This window comes from Barbus barbus (assembly GCF_936440315.1).
Source record: "Barbus barbus genome assembly, chromosome: 12".
NCBI lineage: Eukaryota > Metazoa > Chordata > Actinopteri > Cypriniformes > Cyprinidae > Barbus > Barbus barbus.
In genome coordinates, this window is record NC_136740.1 from 22,038,781 (window position 1) to 22,061,667 (window position 22,887).

Sequence of the window (22,887 nt, forward strand, 5' to 3'; positions counted from 1 at the left end):
TTCCTTCATTTTTATTGTAAATAAATGCCTTTCTGATGTGATATGAGATTTGAAAAGGAAGTAAAAAAATTCAGCAAAAGGCGGGATCGAACTCGGGTCGATAGCCATTACCACGCGCCTTATCTCCGCCACTGAAACTGATACTGTTACAAAATTGAGCTCTTTTTTTATTATTGACTAACCCAATCACGTGTTGGTGGGCGAAGTTAGTGTAAATAGCCTTTGCCAACAAGGTGGGCTATTTGCACTTAGTGTAAATAGACACTCCGTTTATGTATATCCTATATAAAACATGTAAAGGTCCCAAAAAATAAATACAAATATTCTTCTTTCAATGAGATGGAGGCTAGTTGTCTCACTTTTTACTTCAGCGAATAGTTCTCAGTGTAGGTTCAATTTTGAATTTCCGTTTTATTAGCACATCCCATGGCCACTAAAATCTATACATATTCACCATTATCAGCCAGGAAAAAAGAAAACATAGTTAATTTAACAGACCTTTTTATATGGTAAGTTGTCACAATGTAACCTGCCAATAAACAGCCTAATAGAGGCTTTCAGCTAAATTTGACCAGTGAAACAATTACAAAATGCTAAATAATTCATAAAACACCAAAAATGTAAAAGGTAATGTACACAAATCTTAAAACACTGCTTAAGCTGACAAATTTTGCAGTAATTTTTTATCATGAATTTGTCAATTTGATATATATATTGATATAAAAACCGTGACAAGTTACCCCTGACTATTAAAAACGTCCTGAAAAGTATACACACACACACACACACTATATATATATATATATACACACACACACAGACAGACAGACAGCCAACTAGCCCTGGCCTTCCATACAAATATACATTTAAACAAAAACATTACAAAAAATAATTTGGAAACAGCAACCAATGTTTATTTAGATGTTTATTTACCTTGTAGACTTTTATAGAAATAGATATACAATAACAATAAGTATATTGCATCAAGATTAACAGAAGCTGACATTTTCAGTGTCATAATTCTCATTAGGGGTGTATATGGTGAACACCCACTGATCTGGGCTGCATTTCCCAAAAGCATCATAAGCCTATAGATCATAAAAACCATAAGCACCAGTGGTCTCTACAATCCACTTCTGCTTTTGGAAAATGCAGCTCTGGTAAGCAGGCTATGGAAAGCAAACAGACTAAGAAAAGTGTGACTGGATGCTACATGTAGATAACTGTATGATGTGCAGAATTACTTCCTCAGATACTGATACTGTATGTTGCAAAGCGTTATGATGTGATATATTGTATCTATTTGAACCATGATAACTGAGCAATGAAAAACCTATAAAGCATATAATCAATGCGGTTTAAGCATTATGCTGGTTTAGTTCCTCAATTGCTTGGTCACAAAATATTGTAGACTTCTGCTGACTTCTCTCTTCCCCTCGCTTCACAACATAAAGGTGCACACTAGAACACGGATTCAAAAACACACAACACATCTGACACACACACACACACACACACACAATATTTCATATACTGTACATACTTCAACACTGTACATTCCTCATATTATTGCTGCCTTCTGTGCAGAAAATACTGTATTTATTTTCCCCTATTCGCAAGATTTTTATTTTACATATACCACTCCGTCAATTGTAAGTTATAAGTGCTTTGTCTGTTGATATATAACACTTTTTGCATTTTTGGATAGTTTCATAATCATTAAAGTTCTTCTTTCTCCATATTCTCTCTGTAAACCACAAAATCAGTTCCAGTGCCTTCTTTTGTTATAGACAACATAAAAAAAAAACAGATATAAAAAAAGCACTTTAAAAAAAAAAGAATCACTTTTCACTCTGAGACAGACTCACAGACAGACTCCAGACTGTTTGCTACCTGTAACGAACATAAGGAGATCCAACTCTAGAGAAAAAATAATGTGATTACAGCTGGATTAGGTGAACCACAAGAGATTCTAATGTATTTTAGATGTTATTTAAGCAACGTTAGGATGGCGGGCCTCATTTGCAGTGGTGTCTATAGTTCAGAAGCTTTTCCAATAGGTCTAAATAGGAACATATGGAACATTTAGCCAACCACAAAAAATGTTGTTTCCTGTGGGAAGGCTTACAAAAAGATGACCCTGCACACACACAGCGCACAGTCTTTCTGGATGCTTCCAAATAGCATGAGATTAACCAACCTAGCTCCTTGGATCCCTCAAACATGACTTAATTCACACAGTTCATTACTCAGTACAGAAATCCTCCAGTTCTTATTGAGCATGTTCTACGTGTAGCAGCGTTATTCCTTTTTTTTTCTTTTTTGCATAATTTTGATATTGTCACAATCAAAAACTGTTTGTCTTCAGCCAACAAAGATGGGTCACGCATTCTCCTTTCTTAGGCCCACCTAATACCACCATAAGATTAGATCACCATGCTCGTTGTAATGGTGGGGACAGTGGTGGACCGATTCAGGGTCTTTTTTTTCTTGTTGCCCCCTTTGCCAATTTCTTTGGAGTCTCGTCCACGGTTCTTGCCATTTTTTTCTCCACGGTTTTGCGGATTCTTCTTAGTTTCTCCTGAATAAAAGAAAGTTGCAATTAGAAAACCTAGGATGTATTGCATTGTTTTTAAGTAAAAAAGTTATTAAAACAATGTAAATGTACTTAAGAAACAAAGCAAAACAAAAAAAATATATATTTTTAAGACATTTATTATCCCTTTGGCAAAGCCTTTTTTCTTTATTATTTCATTCTTGTTCTCAGAATAAACCTCACTAAATTTTATTTGTTATATTTTATTTATTTTAAAAAAGAAAAAAATTCATTGACTAACTTAATTCTAGATGTACAATTAAGCTTTAACACAAATGCAATTGGGTATTTTAAGTAAATTAGAAAAAAAAATTATAATAGTACAACATACAGTGGGGCAAATAAGTATTTGATACACTGACGATTTTTCAAGTTTTCCCATTTACAAAGAATGGAGAGATCTGTCATTTTCATCGTAGGTACACCTCAACTGTGAGAGACAGAATATAAAAAAAAAAATCACATTGTATGATTTTTGAATTATTAATTACGATTTTATTGCATGAAATAAGTATTTGATCACCTACCAACCAGCAAGAATTCTGGCTCTCACAGACCTGTTAGTTTGTCTTTAAGAAGCCCTCCTATCCTCCACTCATTACCTGTATTAATTGCACCTGTTTGAACTTGTTACCTGTATAAAAGACACCTGTTCACACACTCAATCAATCAGACTCCAACCTCTCCACTATGGGCAAGACCAAAGAGCTGTCTAAGGACACTAGGGACAAAATTGTAGACCTGCACAAGGTTGGGATGGGCTACAGGACAATAGGCTAACAGCTTGATGAGAAGGCAACAACTGTTGGCGCAATTATTAGAAAATGGAAGAAATTCAAGATGACTGTCAATCTCCCTTGGACTGGGGCTCCATGCAAGATCTCGCCTCGTGGAGTATCAATGATCCTGAGAAAGGTAGGCTAGAACTACACCGGAGGACCTGGTTAATGACCTGAAGAGAGCTGGGACCACAGTCTCAATGGTTACCATTAGAGACCATTGAAAAAAAACTTGAAAAATCGGCAGTGTATCAAATACTTATTTGCCCCACTGTAGCTAAACAGAATATTACGAATGTAAATGATTCATAAAAAATATATATTTCTATAGCTGTGCACATTTAAGCATATATCCAAATGAACAAAAATGTCTAAACATTTCACATAAATACGGATAACATCATGCTGAACTGTAATACAGTCCAAAAAAACACGGGCTGGTTCGTTTCCCATCAGCCTCACTTGCACTACTACAAGGGGGAGTCAGGGCCTCCAGACTGACTGATATTTGTTATAAAGTTAGTGTTGTGAGTCTCCGTGTTCCCTGGAAACCAAAGTCAACACTCATTTGGTGCTGGAGAGCATTCACTCTCCACTTGATAACATGAGCCACAAACAGCCACTCTGCAACTGCTGAAATTGGCTCTGCTCATCTCAAGACCCTGATGTTTTACCACAAACTGTTGCATTTGTTTCTAAATGCATGATTAAAAATAGAATGGAAATGATGCAAACAAACATTTGCTTCATTACACCTTTGCTTGTTAATACGAGTTATATAAAAAACAAGTTCGCTTTTACAGATTTTTTTACTTGAAATGGCATCATCATATAAAAGACAACTTTCTTTGGCAAACATTAAAAAAGTTTAATGGACTTGATTCTAACACCAAAACGAGCAATAATTAGCATTCCCTTAGTTTATTTAACAGAACTGCCAAGGCCTGTAAAGCACAAACAGCAGTCCTTTTTGCTATATATAAAGCCTATATCAAAGATATTATGTTGTTTGTAATGAAGCCTGTTACATTATTGAAGCGTCAACAACTGAATATTTCTACAATATTACAGTAGAAAGTGTTCTGTTGTACTGTTTGTCCGTTGCAGATAATCACAAACACTATTCAGAACTTTTTTCGGGAGTGCTACTGCTTTTATACAACAGATCAATAAACAAGAGGTTAATATTGTAATAATACGTTACTTGAAACAATATGGCCCAATATTTAGTTTGTTTTGCTCCACTAACGAAATTTCAAACAAAGCCAAAGTAGAGCAACACACAGTAGAGTAACACACAGTGGTGTTTTGATTACTGTTTTTGAGTGAACAAGTCAATGACTCATTTATAAATCTTGTTTTGTTCCTAAACAAATCTGTAGCATGTTTTGAACAAGTCAGTTGGATGAATGATTCAGTGACGAAATCGTAAAGACATTTGATTGCTTTCTACAACAATGAATCAGTATGTTTTGAACAAATCAGATAATTGAATGATTCAACAACTCACTCAATGACTAAATCCACTTATGAAGGCCAATATGGAGCAAGAACTAATCATGATCGCCACATTGGAGGGCCGAAGTGCATAAAACTGGCCACTTAAAAGGGCTCTCCAGAATGAAAGACTTCCATTATCTTTGCACAAGTTTAATTGTTCAATGGTGCCTCCTATATTGGCTAATAAAAATGACACAAAGCACGTCCCAAGTAACAGAAAGGATTTCGAAGGAATTAGAGAATAAGGAACTGGGATGAGCCCTTCCGAATGGAACGCAGTGAGTCACTTGTTTGGTTCCTGAATGAATCAGTGTGTTTTGAACAATTCATTTTAAAGAATGATTCCATTCATTTATGACAGCAATAATTACAGTGCTGCTCAATCCAACCTAAACACCATTGCCTGACAAAGGCAATCACACTTAGCGTTTTCGGTTTTCGTGCAAAGGCATTTATTAAGCTACAGAAAGGGGGGGAGCTTGGCAAAATCAACACAAAGCGTGAGATCTGCAGACCAGTAAATCACCGGTGTTATACAAGCACTGCCCCCTGTGATTTTTACAGCAGCCTTGTCAGCCAATTCCTGCAGATGTATTCACAACCTTGCTAATTTAGCACGAGGTGTACATTTACGCACGGAGGAAAAAAAGAGGGTCGGTCATGCAACCCATAACCTATGAGTTTTTTGATAACTGAGCTGCATTAATTCTTTTCGCCCTAAGAAGTGGGTGGTGTTGCGAAAAACATGTTTTGACTGCAGCCAGCACATAACTGATCCTATCTTAACACAGTTAGGAAAAGCATGATATTATGAGATTGAACTACAAACAAATGACTTTACATGTGTCCAGGCCTATTAGTTCACCATAGTTCTCTCTCTCTCTCTCTCTCCAAAAGCTTTTCCGACAAGTGGACTCTCTAAGTTTAGAAATTTGGCAGGCGACATAGCACTTTTATGGGGCAGTTTATAATATTTCACTGTTAATTATTCTTATGGACCCAGGGTGGAAATTCTTTCCACAAATACGGGCGTCATGCAGAGTAAATTTGCCTCTCATTTCTCAAATGGCGCTGTCACACCTAGTCCAGCAAAACATGGATTCTACTTCTCCCGGCAGAAGAACAGCGAGAGCTTGATCTTGTAAGGCTGTTCGCAGAGAATAAGACGTCATTTCCAGGAACGTACTGTTTCTCAACCATGTGAAGACAACTAAGCCCCCTAGAAGGTATGTTCGGGTGTTTATTTTAAGAATCACTCAAACCGTGATGCTACAATTAGCTTAGATTGAGTCATGAATCATGCAATTTCCTAAACTGATATGAATCGCTTGAATACATGATTAAATTAAAGGAGATCTCTGGTTTGGGAGATATATATTGGAAGACATAAAAGAGAGAATACAAAAATAGACTATGAGTATAAGCAATTACAATCACAAAAACACTTTTTATTAGCCTGGATTGATTTCTGAATTGGCATTGACATTGCAAGGTCTGCTGTTAACTATTCAGTTGTAAATTTCATGAAACATTCATAAAAACAATCGGAGCAAATTAGCTATTTTTATTTTTGAAAAGCCCAGTGGTTGTCAAAGTGTGGGAGACTTCCAGCGTGTGGGAGAGTTTTCAAATCTTGTTCACCTGCTGACATTCAAAACTATCATGTTGACAACAAACACAAGATCCAATAAGGTCCATTCACTGCACTTGCTTGTATGCATGCTAGATGTGAATGTAGGGAGTGCAATAAACTTCAGTCTTCACACAAAGTAACTGATTGACTGTATCATACTTTTATGTGCTTTTTAAGCTTAACAGTTACGATAATCTTCTCATCCTTGTTTTCATGGATAAAAATGTCATTCAGGTTTAAACAGCACAAAAGTTTTGATTCTTCTATATTACTTCTGCATACTTTAAGAGCCATTTACATATACTGTATATATATATATATATATATATATATATATATATATATATATATATATATATATATATTAAAATAACTGTTTGCTATTTTATCTTAAAATGTAATTTATTACTGTGATGGGAAACCTGAAAACAGTTGTGCTGCTTAATGTTTTGTTATTTATTTTATTTGTGTAAACCTTGACATGTTTTCATCTTTGATGGATAGAAAGCTATAAAGCACAGCATTTATTTGAAATGTTGTTTTTTTGTAATAATGTAAACTAATGTAAAAAATAAAATAATTTTAATACATCCTTGCAGAGTAATTGTAACATTTCTTTCAGAAGAAAAAAAAACTGAAACTGAAAATTCTTGTTTGGGTCATTAAAAGCTTTTTTTGTAAGCTCATACTATAACACTCTGTTTTCTTCCATGCAAACTTCTATATTTTAGGCTGAAGTCCATTCAGGAGAGTATAACGGTCAATGAAACATATTCAGAATTTTACAAACAGATTACAGCCAACAGGTCCACTACAGGTCCGCTAACATTTTGTTCCTGCTCGAGAGCCAGAGCAGCATATTAACCTCATATTCCAGTAAGTTAAAGCAACAAACAAAAGGCCGCCATCAGATCCGCAGCCAGCGACGAAAAGATTACAAACCAGCTGGGCTTCTGTTTATTTACTGGGAACACTCAAGGATTTATTTACACCGTATTATGTCAAAAACCATAAATAAACAAAATCAAATTAGTTCCAGGAGACTGTTTACATGTTGTTCCTATTTGCCAAAAATGATAAATGATCAATAAATCAACAATCTGTAATTTGCAAACAGGCGTACTGAAGTCGGATAACAGATTTCACGCATTCCTTTCAGCACAAGCATTTCCTATCCATCCACTTTCCAACATTTTTGTGTTGTTCTTTCTCTGATTTACCTTTGCAAGGGATCTTTTTCTGCACGGTACATCTTTGGGTCTGTGTTTCTGGGACGCAGCCCGAGGGCAGAGCGGCCCCCGTGGAAGTGGCAGGACTTGGAAGCTGTAAGGGCTCCCTGGTACGGGTCTGGTTCCCCTTTTTAAAGCCACATATTTTGTTCTTCTTCATGCAAGGGCCCCACGGACTCCACTCACTTAGATCACATTGGACTGCAAAACAGACATAAAAAAACTAAATACATTTTTTTTAGAATGAATCTGGTATATACCAATTACACAATTTACTATATTTTCAGACAATAAGGAAAAGACAGAAATTGCTTGGGGTTTGTACATTTTGTTCCTCTGGAAGGGGGTCTGAGAAACAAGTTACTCCAAACAAAAGTTGAAGAAATTGCATTAGGAAACCCCAAAAAATTCACAGCTGAGATTCAGACAGCTAAAAAACAGCTTCACTCACATTTTCCAATTACATTTAACTAAAAAAGCAGAGCATGTGTTATGATTGTATGAGGTAGCCTCCATTTTTATTCAACGTGATGACAAGCTGTCAAGCTCCAGACTTTCAATTGCATTGAGTGGTTTCAAGCAGTTTTCAAGTCTATTCTAAGTATCCAATTTTTTTCAGTCTACAGTGTTTGGGGGCAGGACGGTCAAAGGGAACTCATCTCTGCCAAAAACAATCACAGACTGAAAAATGCACATAACAAAGTGGTGGACTGACCCATTGACGCAGGTGAGGCATCATAAGCTTTGGCAAAATGTCACACTGGAAGTCGAGGCTCCCCATTTAAAGGCCAAATAGCCTGGAGGACCCAGCACCACCATTGCGAGTAATGCTATTAGTGCTGTGTTTGCTTGCTTCTGACAGAAATATTTTCAAAAGAAATCAATAAAAACCCTTATCATCCAACAGGCCTTTTGCCAACGTTCCTCTCAACAGCGATTGAGAAACCACAGAAAAAGGAAGATTGAAGGAAATAAAAAAGCACAAGGTATCCGAGAAGTTTCCAGTTTTATCATTCCATCAGCATAACTGAGTCACAACAACTATTTATGTAAAAGTCATTCCATGACAGAAGTACCATGTGCCCACAACATCTGTTGACATGCACTAAACCAAAACCCTTATATGCTGGCTATATACAAAATAAAACCAGATCAGATTCTGATATGAAATATGATATTATTGTGTGATGATAGTGTATTTTAATACAATAAACCTTTATATGTGACCCTGGAGGACAAAACCAGTCTTAAGTCGCACGGGTATATTTGTAGCAAGAGCCAAAAATACACTGCATGGGTCAAAATGATCAATTTTTTTTTTTACTTTTATGCAAAAAATCATTAGGATATTAAGAAAAGATCATGTTCCATGAAGATATATTGTAAATTTCCTACTGTAAATATATCAAAGCTTAATTTTTGATTAATAATATGCATTTGGATAACTTTAAAGGTGATTTTCTCATTTGTTTTTTGGGTTGTTTTTTTTTTGCACCCTCAGATTCCAGATTTTCATATAGTTGTATCTCAGCCAAATAATGTTCTATCATAACAAACCATACATCACATCAATGGAAAGCTTATTTATTCAGCTTTCAGATGATGAATAAATCTCAATTTCAAAAAATTGACCCTTTTGTGGTTCAGGGATATAATAAACATTTTTTGCATTAACTACAAAAATTGTGTCATGAGGTAGAAAATTGCAGTTCAGTTATGCTGATAAAATCTAACAGCAATTTATTTCTGTTAGTTTCCTAAAATGGCACCTAGGGCTAGGCACTCAGTTTTCCTATGACTGAAAAAGACTCATTAGCAATTTATACTAGAAAATGCTGTTGTAAAACATATTAGAAATGAAACAACCTTATACAAGTGTAATGTTGTAAATCCTTGGCTTGTGCAGCTCACTCACCTACACACTCCATGGTGCCATTGACGGTGAATCCTTCAGGACAGCTGGAGAAACACCGCCCTCTGTGTGAGTACAGGCCCTCCTTACATTTTGTGCAAAAGTTTCGGCTAAAACATGCCTCACAGTTTTCTATTTTACATTCTGAAACAAAAAAAAGATAATAAGTTACATGTTGATTTTACAAAAACATTTTATTTAAATAATTGTGCTTATTTTTGACATTGACAAGTGTACCACCAATCTGGTGACTTATTATTATGGCTCTTAAGAGTTTCTTAACCAAAAAGTAGTCAGTTCAAGAATGTCAAGACTCTCATATGGTTTCCTCACACCTCTGTCTTATTACAAGCCTGCCCTCTTTGATCAAACTTACAAACTGCCTCAAATTGGGGGCAATTATGGATTTTGGCAGAATGAAAACCAGACATCTACCAAATGAAACACCCATAACCCCTTCAAAATTATCATCATTATCTCATTTTGATAAACAGGGGATCTAGTTCTTAACTATAAACCTCACTCTTTTCTTTTGGTGATTTTGGATAAATCCTGAAAGGGTTTACAGTGAGGTCCAAAAGTCTAAAACCTTATGATCATGTCATCCAGAATGATTTGAGATGTTTTAAAGTACTTCAGTGGAAGCATGAGCAAATGTTCTCATTTTAGGTCATATTTCTTTGTTTTAAAATGTTTGAAATCCTAAAACTGATTATTTCCCGTTTTAAATGTGATTTTAAATCCTTTTTTTTCCTCCTGACTGGCACAGACTGAACTGAAATCGAGAGAGACTGCAAATAATTTCGCAAAACAGATTTCAGTGCTAAATTGCCGTGACATACGCGAAAATGTGCAAAAATAAGGTTCTTAAATTTCCGTTCGAATACCTGGGACATTCTCAGAGCAGCAGCACACGGATATCTCAGATATCGCCGGGTCCCGGCCAAAAGCAGTAGAGGGCCTAACAACATACTCGAGACGTGTTTTTTGTTATAACCTCTGCTCTCAATTACTACTTTAAATGCCTGACAACTAAATTAGTAATGTTTGGAGCAAATTCTTTTGCACTCAAGCATTTACAAATGTACCCTTAATGCAAGACAAATGTTGTTAAGACATCAGGGGGATCTGGAGACAAATCAAATGCACGCAGCTGATTGAATAATTGCAACGGGGCAGCCACTCAGAGCCCTGAGATGAAGGAGGGATTTGCATGCACAGCCGTCTTTCAAAACAGGACAAAAACACTCCAAATAAGAAAGAAATGAACACGTCAGAGGGAAATGTTGACAAGAAGGGGTCTGGTGACGTCTGGAGCGATTTGGAGTCGACACCTGTGGATACGACGTATTTTGCTCTCAATGTGTGGGTCATTAAAATACTTAAGCTAACAAGCGGACAGCTGCATGTGGTATTTCAAAGCAAGTGTAAAGTATACAGTCAAGAAATGATGAATTAAAGGCTCCAGAGGGTTGTGAAATAAAAACAGCGCTCCGCTAATTTCTCACTTCCCTTGATGCTAACATTTAAATTTAAGGTTATCTAGAATGAACGTTTAAATCAGAACCATCTGAGAGGTATTAGGCGGAGTGATGCAAGAGTGTATCTTGGTAACAAAAGTATTTTCTTCCTATAACAAAATATAATGACTCCAAGCTGTGGTTCACACTAATTGGCTATCAAAACATGCTTGAAAATGGAGCAGGGCGTTCAATTTACAACTGGAAAAGCTCTGGTAGGTTGAAGTTAGAAAAGGCTCAAATAAAGCTATTAATTTCCTCCCACAGCAGTAAAGAGGTACCCCCAATCAATTTACGAGAGGTATTTCCTTGCTTACAGTTATCCCCTGCTTTGCATTTATCACTGTAAAAATGCTCACGCACATGATGGGACCAGGCTGCCGAGTCTCTGGCTGAAACCTAGAGAGCGCGCTATTAAAACAAAGAGGATGATTAAAGGTAAATCCTCATTATGCTTGTTGCGTAGGGTTTGCGTAGAAAGACCGAGAAATATGGCCAGAGTTGAACTACCATGAACTATGCATTTACAGCCTACAATAATAACACAGACTTCCTAGAAGAAACAGACAAACAGCCAAGTATTACCAATGTTTTGCTTTGCATTACATCCTCAAACCCTGTTATTCACCCACAGAGTAGGAGAAAACAGATCACAGGCTCAGCATTTGGCATCCACGGGTCAGATGCGCTAGTTTAATGTCATTGGTGGTTACAGTATTAATGAATGTGGTGAATAATGTGATTGTTTCGTAAATGCACAATTTGTAAACAATGTATAACTGATGTTAAAGCCTTGCAAATGGGCTAAGGTGCTGTTCAGACAATTCATTTTTGTTATGTGATTGCATGCACAGCTATTGTTTTTTATGCAAATACATCTAAAGAATACATACATACTGTATGTAAAAACATTAACATTTTTACAATTTAAAGGTGGGGTATGTAATCTTTAAAAAACGCTTTAGAAAACGCTTTAGAGTCGGGGCCGAGTACCAAAACAAACTTGTAGCCAATCAGCAGTAAGGGGCGTGTCTACTCATGATTTGAAGGAGAGAGCGTTCAGTGAACAGCTGAGCGACAGAAAGATAGAGATGGCGGATAAAAAACATAAGCGGAAAACGTATGTGGAACGATAACGCAAGAAGTAGGACCCGTGTAAATATCGGATCAGCTTTCCAGCGCTGGAGAGAACTCAAGGAGCGGAAGACCTGCAATCGGATGCCAAGGTTGCTTTGGTTCTTCTCGATAGGTGAGTAACACTGTGTCTACACCGGACGCGAGCACGGTGTAACATTGGTTTTGCTTTGTTTCACAGAATCGTTGCTGGGGTTGCGTAGGCTACGTATGTGTGGGACGGAGCTATCAAAATAGGGGCGAGACCCTTTTGGGGTAGGGGCGTGTTAGTTTTGGTGATTTCAAATATCAAAATTGGCTTCCGGAAATCGCTTACCCCACCTTTAAAACGGTTCTATTTTTTTATATAATGTAAAATATATATTTTTTAAAAATTTAAATGTAATTTATCATCAGTCTTGTCACATGATCCATCAGAAATCATTTTAATATGCTGATTGGCACAGTTTACCTTATAATCTCCTACTTATTTACAGTTTTGAAACTAGGAAAATATACCAGTAGAGCAAAGACTCACGTGTGCATTTGTTCATATCACGATTTCGAATGCCATAATATCCAACAGGACAAGCAGCGAGGCAAATGCCTATCTGACGGATGTCATTTCGCTCCAGTAGGATGAAGAGCCGGGGTCGACATTTAAGACAGCCATTGTACTCTGAGCAGTGTTCACAGCCATTCGAGCACGATGGTGGTACTTCAGTGCTTACTGATGGAAGAAAATAAAAGAGAAATCAGAGTGAGCGTGATACTGGCAGCGTTTCCTTACAGTTTAGAAGACACTTTGTAATCCCAAGTGCTTACAATGACTAGTCAAGTAAACTAGTTTTGTGCTTTCCACGGGATTAGACAGCTTGATTAGAATGTCACTTTCCAGCCACTGCTACCTGGATTTGAACCTGTAGCCTTTGAATAAACAACCAAGATGAGTTTACCATCACCTCTAAATATCAAGATAAATAATCTCATTATATCATAGGAAGAAAGATAGATAGATAGATAGATAGATAGATAGATAGATAGATAGATAGATAGATAGATAGATAGATAGATAGATAGATAGATAGATAGATAGATAGATAGATAGATAGATAGATAGATAGATATTTCAGCAGTGCTGTGTATAATAATAAAAACTCTGTAAGTGTAATATAATTCATTTGGGAGAGCACTGTGAGAACTGGCTATTGAATTTGAGACATCGCACACAGATTTCTGATGGGTCAGCTAGGGAGAAAGAGGCCTGAAATTTCAGTCAGTACTTGTTCTATCCAGGTGCCCCAAAACGCTGACACAGGACAAAATAAAATCAGTTACAGATATCTAAGAAAGCTCACTCATCCCTTGTGACTTCCATGCCTTGCTTGTAACATCCAAAAATTTCTGCGTTTGAGGCCAAGAAGAAATAAACGATTACTCTGAAAGCATGTCGGAGTGCACATCCTGTTCCTGGTAGGCTGACTGGAGTCAAAACTGCAGTTATCTGCTATAATTTACGGGTCTATGCGTGTAGCATTAGCTCTAAATATACACTCTCACAGGGCAATCAATCTCTGTGCTAAAAAGTGTTAAGACGGCATCCTTTTAAATCATTGTAAATAAGCTGCGAGTACAGTAAGTGATGCAACATAATGGATAAATACAACACTTACATTTACATATTTTTACTGGAGAACATGACAAAAATAACTATTAGATCACATAATCTCATCCATCAAACTGAAAAAATAGCTTTTAACCACTAATATCAATATTAATCTACCATTAATATTCAGTAGCAAGGACTCCCTAGTGGGTTCAGCTGAAAAGGCACCAAAAAAAGTCCATAAAAAGATTATTACAAGTGGTGCATTTTCAGGCAATGGGGTGTCTTTTATCCGATTACTGCTTTCCTTTCCACAGCTGAAATAAATGAAAAGGTCCCTCAGCAGGAACAATAAATATGAAACTAGAATTATAAATGATGGATATTAATTATTGTTTTGCACAGGTCTATTAAGCAGCAGGAATGTTGGTTAGGTTTACCTTGCACCCATGCTAAAAAAAGACAGCATCAGTTGCCACTGCACCTCTAGACAGTGTTATAACATTATGAGTATAATGTCCTCGTTGGATTTGCCTTTTCAAGGGAAAGATGACAGAAAGTGCACATAATAAATATGATATTTTTCATGACCAAACCCACAGTGAAATCATCATACAACCTACAATACCCTCCGAAACTTCATTACTCTAATGGTAATTTATTAGCAGAGAATCAAAAATTTCTCTGAAATGAAAAAGTAGTCAATATAGTAAGAACATCATTAAACAATGGATCAATCCATAGGATTGGACATCTGGCTTAGCATAGTGTATAACTTCTGCCTGCATTCTTATCAATGGTCATTGACTAGTTCTAATAAATCAGTAGGGCAGTTGTGGCCTAATGGATAGAGAGTCAGACTTGTAACCCAAAGGTAGGGGGGGAGTGAATGTCCAGCGCTCTCTCCACCCTCAATACCACGACTTGAGCAAGGCACTGAACCCCCAACTGCTCCCTGGGTGCTGCAGCATAAATGGCTGCCCACTGCTCTGTGTGTGTGTGTGCGTGCGCGCGTGCGTGTTTGTGTGTGTGTGTGTGTGTGTGTGTGTGTGTGTTTGTTCACTCACTTCTCACTGCTGTGTGTTTCCCTGGGTGGGTTAAATGCAGAGCACAAATACTTGGCCTCACATCCTTTCCAATTAAACTTTTATTGCTTACTTTGACATTAAGTTAGCATGTTCATTGTTTATGTATTTACATCATGTTAATCTCTGGTTTGTATTTCAAAACAAATGCACCTCCAGACTTTTTCTTCTTAGAATTTGAACAATTTAAAATTGGCCTTAAAATATACTTGAAGAACATATCAAACTGTAAGAATGAGTAAGATAGCAATGGTATTTTTTTGTATCAGAATGTGTACACAATGTGTTTCAGGATATTTGAATTGCATTTCTAAAAAAAAAAAAAATGTTAAGACCTCAATCCCTACAGGAGTTGCTTAGAATGTGGCTGGTTTACAATGACCTATACATCAGAGAGGAACAAAACTAAATTTAGCATTTATATGATTTCTTAGAAAGCAGTAATAAGTCTTCATCAGCAGCGTTTTGAGGAACTACAGTTTAATAAACAAGGCTACATCTGTCACATTCATTGATTCAAGTTTATCTGGAAAAAAATCGAAATGTCCCGCATCAGACTTGTTTTCAGAGAATATAACTTTATTATATTTAATTGATGTAATTTTCTTATCCACTAGCAAATACATGTTGTCTTGTTTAAAACATTAGCCTAGTAAAATTTAGAAAGGTTTATGCTTAAAACAAGAATTTTTTTTTACTAATGGGTAAACGGAAATAAACATAAATCAAAATATATTCCCTGCAAACAGATCTTATTGCTTACACAATTTTAAAAGTAAATGTATCATGTTTGAAGGATGTTTAGACGTTTTAGTGGAAAAATGGGGCAAAAATACTGATAAAAAAATATTTTTGCAATGTACATGAGTGAGCAGAATAGCTCAATCCCTTTTTGACGAGCCAGGCGCCGTGCCATAAAAAGAATGTACAGAGCAGTATCATAATTTAAAATAGTTTATAAGGAGCAAAAATAAACACTTAGACAAAATGAAATATTAGATGTTTTGCTGGTATGGTTTGGATATTTTAGAGGGAGGGGGGAAAAGCAGCGTGACTGCTGATCAGTCACTTATATAAAAACAGCTGTCAGAGGTGTTTGCTTTCATTTTGTTGATAAAACTGCTAGAAAACTCCGCTATCAAGAAGCACTGGTCAGATGAGTTTACAGTGAGGTCAAGAAGTCTTAACAGATTGTGAAGCATCAGCAGATTTATTTCACCAAGTAACTCACTGTTTATTTCTCCTCAGATAGCTTTACATTCTGGCATTGTGTTTTGAATTGCACTTCTATGCTTCCTCGTGCTACATGATTTTTAGCTTTAGCTACCTGCTATAGCTCTCACAACAAAATATATATTTGTTTTGTTGCTTATAGTTTCTGGCAGGTGTAGAAATGTAAAAAATACTATTGTCTCTTAATAACAAAGTTAAATAAATGCAGTCTAACCAGTAGCGAAGGCAATGCAGATTCGTTCACAGCCACTGTAGTTTTACCTACAATCTCCTCTAGAGGAAGCTGTACACTCCTCAACACTGCCAGCAGTGGTCAATGTACAATTAACACTGAATAATGACAATCTCAACCCTTAAATTCAGATTAGGATTAAAAAAAAAAATTTGATTTGATAATCAGGTTGACTTTTTAACATTACACCGAATGCATTATTGAGTATTTAGCAGTACACAAAAATAAGACTTTCCATAACCATAAATGTGTTCTTTAAAATGAACAGGAGCGCTAGTAGTAATCTACTAGACTTTGTGGCACTCTGTAGGAGTGTTTTGTTTGGTTTTTGGCTAAATACTGATAATGTCAAATCTCACATCGTTAAAACAACAATTACGATATTATCGCAGACGATATCGCACACCCTGCACTACTGTCTTTTTTGCTAATTTGTGCAAAACCTTTTGCTAAACTGCCAAAGCTTCATTTTAACCACCAATGCAATGATGCAAGTATTTACCTTATCTCTATGCTTGCGAAGGGTTGATATCGAGATTTTATAAACTGCAAGTTTGGTCTCCCTAGGAAAATACAGCTTACACTGCATAATAGAGAGCATAAACATGGCCAGGGGTTCACTTCATTTCCTTCGAGTTCAACTTCAGCAGAATATGACGGGGTTTGGTTTTCAGCTGGGTCTGCACCATTAACGCCTGTCTTGTCCGTCTGCATCTTTCTTGTGATTTTTAGCACCAGTTTGTTCTCCTGCCCATTATTTACTGCAGTAGTTTCCAGGGAGCGATTTTTATTTAATTTTTTTACTCAGTAATTAATGTGTTTTAAAATGTAGCGAAGTACAATACTTCAAACAAACTATACTTAAGTAAAAGTAAAATTACAGATTTTAAAAATTACTTTAAAATGTAGAAGTACACAAAAAAGCTACTGAATTACAGTAACGCGAGTAAATGTAATTCGTTACTTTCCACTTTCCAAATACTAAACCTCCTAAAATCAGCACTCTTACCATGAGATGTGTGCAGATATATATAATAACTTTGGAGGTTGATTTCCCACCATTATTCCAAAGCCTTGAAGTATATACTTAAAGAATATTTGATAGCAGTATACTAAACAAAAGCAAAAAAATAAGATAAGCCACTTTCAATAACATAAATGTGTACTTTAAAATAAGACACAATAATTCTGTCAGTGCTCTCTCACGCACAAAAGAACGAATGCAATATTTCAGAGTGAGTTCTGCTGCGCGTGTGGGTTTCAAAACTAACTTTTACAAAAAGAAGAAACATAAAAAGTCATAAAAAGGTGAGATACCAGACAAATTACAAAAATGTAGTGTGTTAGGCATAATATTTATTTATTCAGGCAAAAAAAAAAAAAAACCTCTAATGAGTGAAATTTGGGCATGCTTAGCAACAAATATGCTCATTTATAATTTACCCTTAAAAAGCAAAATTGCTATTAAAAGCAACAGAACAGGTTCTACACAAGCAATACCCCACAAAACTGGCTGAAAAAAAAACATTCCAAGGAACTCGGAAATGCTCTAATGAGCCACAAATAATAGGATCTGACATGTGAAATGTTACATTGTGTCTCAAGGGACAGTAAGCTATCTAATGATGTGACCTTCAGAAAGAGACAGAAAGAGACATCAGCACTCACTTCGTCTCTGTCGTCTTGCTTTGGAGGCCTTGAGGTTATCGCCGTGACCCATGGAGCCGAGGAAGACAACTGCCAGCGCCACCAGTCCCAAATGCATAGTCCCTGCTGCCCAGTCACGCTGGGTCCCGCCTGCAGGCAGACAGATCACAGCTGAGGGGGCCCGTTTCACGCTGTGGCAGGTGGAACGAAGTAGACTACAGCCGGCCGCGACGCCCTTGGCTGGAGGCCTCTGCCGCTGCAAGTTCATACATGTTCGGAGAACAAACCATAGCACTCAAGAGGATGAAGATGAGAACAATGAAGTTATGGGAGAGCCGGGCGAGATGAGAGATGAGATCTTGTGGACAAAGCAAACTGCCCTTCAACCCATGAAGCCGGGGGCGAAACCGAGAGGAGAGAGAAGCTCGCGGCAGTTGCAGCCAGGAGATCCTAACGTGAGTGAGCAACCCAGCCCAGGAGCATGTGTCTTATTAGGGATGCTGGGAGGAGGAGGGGGAGTGCCGAAAAAAACGAGAGAGATGGAGAGAGGTTCTGGACTCCTACGCGTGACAACGCATCCGTCAGTGCCAAGATCTGCTGCGGAGAGACAGACAAAAAGGGGCGAGCGAGGGAAGGAGGGAGTTGGATGAGGAGAGGAGTGGGTGAATGGGGGGAGAAAAGCACAATGAGACATGTATATAAAACACTACTTTGTTACGTCAGCATGTTAAAAGAAAGTCCAAATATCTTGCCCAAGGGAAGAGATGCAAGTTTTTCAGTTTTATGCTTTGAAAAGTGAATACTTTAAAAACAACTTTTACATTTTCTGTAAACTGTCATAAAATATTTTTGGAATCAAGGAAAGACGACGGAAAGAAAATAGCCTTACGTAGGGCTTACATAACTGCACTCTTTCATCTCTATCACTGCTCTTTCTCAACGAACTTCAGCATATTTGTGCTCTAAATTTGTTAAGTTGATTCATGGAAGTCTGGTTTGGAACTCTAAATGCGGATACAATAGTTTGAGTAACATAACCCGAAACTGGTATTTTGTCCGTTTAAACCACACATTCCTGCCATACTTATTTTTTCCTTAGCCAGATAGATTCATGAGCCGGGAAAGCAAACAAAATGTTTCATTTTAAATGTAATTTCCCATTAAGACTGACTGGACTGTGTCCAGCCGCTAAAGCTAAAGTTGATTCGACCAGAAACGGCACCGTGAAACAAATACCGCAGTAACCTTCGGTCGATGCACATCCAAAAGTAAGAAATGAAAAACCCCCAAAAAACATGTTTACCCCATCTGTCAGAAAACAATAGACTGAAAAATGTCTCTCAAGCAGCGAAAGCGCTCACATTTACGCCTCTCACTATGACAGATAGATATGTTTATAGAATGATTCTTAATCACATTCCAGCAGAAATGGATGAGCGTTCTGGTTTTACGCAAGAGAGACATCATGCCTAGAAGTATCAGGAAAGCAGGGCCATATTTGGCCACAGGTTCTCTGGATCTTGTTTCATGTTATTTGTTCATTTTTAGCATACCAAAAAGTGCTTTTAAATGCCAACAAAAACTCTACAGATATCTACATTTCATTTTAGCAATTCAGCACTCCTTAGAAAAGAGAAGCTGACTCTATAAATTGTAATTTATGAACCAACATGCAAGACAAACATGAATTTGACTTCAGACGTGTGAAAGCACAGCGGGTGGACACATTATGCAAATATGTCATGCAATTGTAAAACATTATTAAGTAAAATGTAATAGTGTTTAATTGTAGCATGACAAATATCACAAACAACAACAACAAAAAAAATACTTTCTCTTTGCTAAAGGGCTGTTAACAGGATCTTCTGGTTACAGTGATGTGGTAAAACTAAGCGAAAGCAAAGATTAATAAACCACATACACAGATGTGGTAGCGGATGTGGTTTAAATTAAAGAAAAATAAGGAAATAATATTTATCTTGCACATCAGACATTAAAAAGATGATCTCTCTCCAGTCTGGAAGGAATAAGAAGGAATCTTCTTACAATGTCCTCTCTTTCCACCAAAACTTACGGACATCTTCTCTCAACTAAGTTTATTTATCTTAGACAATGAATAATACTCCAATGTCTTCGACACCTTCTCTGTATTTATCAGACAGAGCCAAAACCTCCTGTTACCTGCTGTTCAAAGCACTCGTCAGCAATATTAATTAGGAAAGATATGTCAAGTCTGACGCACAGATATGCCATCGCCCTGGAACCAGAAAGGGGATTTATCCAGAAAATAAAAGACAATGTTCTTTGAGAGGAAAAAAAGCTCAGGTGAAGTCAAAAAAGGCAAAATATCTGGAGATATAAAATCTAAAGGAAAATGGTAATCATAAGGAGAAATCTAAACAAAAACAATTCATAGAGCCTTCCTCTTTTACCAATAATGTTTATCTAAAATTAAGTCTAATCCAAGCAAATCTTTAATAAATTATACTCTCATTTCCCAAATAAACCTCTGAGTGTGACATGAGGGGTATCCCCACTATCTGACTGATTGTTATCCCTTTGAACTTGTCTTGGGGCACTGTGACAACTCTTCATGTTTGAAGTCTCTGCTCTCTCATCCATTAACAGACAGCAGATCCGTTCTTCTGTTTCACTCATTCAGCTAAACAACAAACCAAAACTCGGTCTCATTTCATGGGAAGTAGATTCAATTGTCTGTTGTGTAAGTTCTCTCGATGCATCAGCTGCAAAGTGCAACAATTAACTGAAGAATATAAACTTCACATCATAATAATGAAGATTAGTGAAGACCAAACTTTTTCAGGCAGCAAACCAGTTTTGAATTTCATTCCTTTTCACCTATACTCTCTGCAACTGATCTATAAATTTGTTTGGCTGCTATTTTGTTTCATTCCATCTAATGAACCTAAAATTAGACTTAACTTTGAACTATGTATTCTTTCTGTATATAAAAATAAATCAGCTAAATGAATACATACTTTATATATGCATATAAACTATAATAATATAACATTTCTATTATGAAATAAAATATATAAAAATAATATGATATCTATATATTATTTTACTCAGCCAATCAACTCGCAGGCCACCTGGAATCCCACTGGTGGTCTCAGCTCTAGTCTTTCAGTATATCCACAACTGTTTTTCTGTTTCTTCACTCTGCCTTTTTCCATCTTGTATGGCAAAGGCCAACAGCCTGGCTTATTCCTCAGAACATATGTTCGAGCCGTTGTATTAGGCAGCAAGTTCAGGCGGAACCATGAAAAAGGTCAGAGCAGTAAACAGGCCATAAACAGAGTCTGTAATAAAGCAGAGCAAGCGCAGAGTGGATGTCAGTCTGGCCTGCTCTGGAACCATGGCTCAGACCCCCCTGGAAATCTACTCCAGAAAACACAAAGAAATTAGGAAAGACATTTAAACGCACAACATCCCTCACAAACAGCTTGCTATAAAAGCTTATGGACTAGACTCAAGATCAGAAATGGTGATGCACAGACAAAGAATTAGTGCTGGTGTTTATAAAGGTTGAATAGAGTGTGCATTTGGCACAAAAAGTACTTTTTGGAATATTGTTTCAGTATACATGGAAGCCAAACATACAAAACTAACCAATAATCATGCAACAACTATGACTAAAGTGTACAATAAATCTGATATCTTCAGTCAGTACGGCAATCCATGTGATTCGGCACACTTAAGGGTGACCCCTCTTTGCCCTGAACATCACACTCTCTCTTGATCTGAAGTGAATCTACGCCAGCACCCATGAGTCAGGACCACAGCACCATCATCGAAATATCTGTCTGTGACAGTAAATGATGCTGTTAAATCTGTGTACTGGCACCAGGCGTGCTGCTGTCAGACTGCACCTGTCTTCATATCTATAACGTAATTTCTCCCTTTGGACTGGTCCTCTCAACAACACTTACTGGTTTTACTGCAGAAAGCTGGTGCCAGATTATCTAACACTGGGCCAGACACAGAACAACGGAGGTTTAAAAGCCATAAGATCTGGATTTTAGGAACTGGCAGGCCAACACTTGGATATCCCTCCATCTTTAAACATTCAACATCTCTGAATAGCTGCTTGCTCACTGTTTTTGTTTTCTATTTGGCCCTCAATAACGAATCAAAGTCAAACACCAGAGCATGTCAATGATTAGGTAATGCACATTTTTGGTCTAGAAATCCGAATTACTGAATAATAATAATAATATTAATTTCAAATAATCAATACTAAAAATATGTATTTTCTTCTTATTGTTATTATTATTATTATTAAGAGTTAACAAATTAAAACTGAAAAAATAACAATAACACTGCTAACAATAATAATAATAATAATAATGATGATAATTATTGTTGTTTAATATTTAGTATTTACAATAATACTATTTCTAAATAATATGTTTTTCTTAATATTAATAATGAACATTTTAAAATACAATATAAACAAATGACTGTTGTTTTTAATATTTTATTTTAAAACGTAATTATTAAGTGTAAGGTGCATATTATTAATATTTATTATTTAGAATTATTATTATAATAATGATTATATTTAGGAAAGGAAAATAAGTTTAAGTAGCCTATTAGTTTAAGTATAAAATTTTGTAGCACAAAATGATAATAATAAAAAAATGATAATAATAAAAAATATTATCTAGGTCAGATAATAAAAATGTCCATTTTCGAACAATGAAAAGTTCTGCGTTCAGAGTCATGGTCCAATGAAATTGGCTTTTAAGATGTTAAAATAAATGTTTGTTTTTTAAATT

The 22,887-nt window shown here is 36.5% G+C and overlaps 1 protein-coding gene across 1 annotated transcript; it reads right to left on the reverse strand.

Moving 5' to 3' along the window:
- Positions 1 to 919: 919 nt before the first annotated feature.
- Positions 920 to 18,682, reverse strand: LOC306878625 (R-spondin-1-like). Its single transcript, XM_079431071.1, has 5 exons — positions 18,107 to 18,682; positions 12,821 to 13,012; positions 9,653 to 9,793; positions 7,729 to 7,938; positions 920 to 2,581 (listed from the first exon to the last, which is right to left on the reverse strand). Exons 1-5 carry the CDS (start codon positions 18,351 to 18,353, stop codon positions 2,427 to 2,429), a joined length of 945 nt encoding a protein of 314 aa, XP_079287197.1. The 5' UTR covers positions 18,354 to 18,682; the 3' UTR covers positions 920 to 2,426.
- Positions 18,683 to 22,887: the final 4,205 nt, after the last annotated feature.

Coding starts and splice junctions, on each gene's coding strand:
- LOC306878625 (XM_079431071.1), bottom strand. CDS start 18,353: ATGAACTTGCAGCGGCAGAGGCCTCCAGCCAAGGGCGTCGCGGCCGGC. Junction 7,939..9,652: donor TGGCACCATGGAGTGTGTAG/GTGAGTGAGCTG, acceptor TCTGTTTTGCAG/TCCAATGTGATCTAAGTGAG. Junction 2,582..7,728: donor GAAAAAGATCCCTTGCAAAG/GTAAATCAGAGA, acceptor TCTTTTATTCAG/GAGAAACTAAGAAGAATCCG.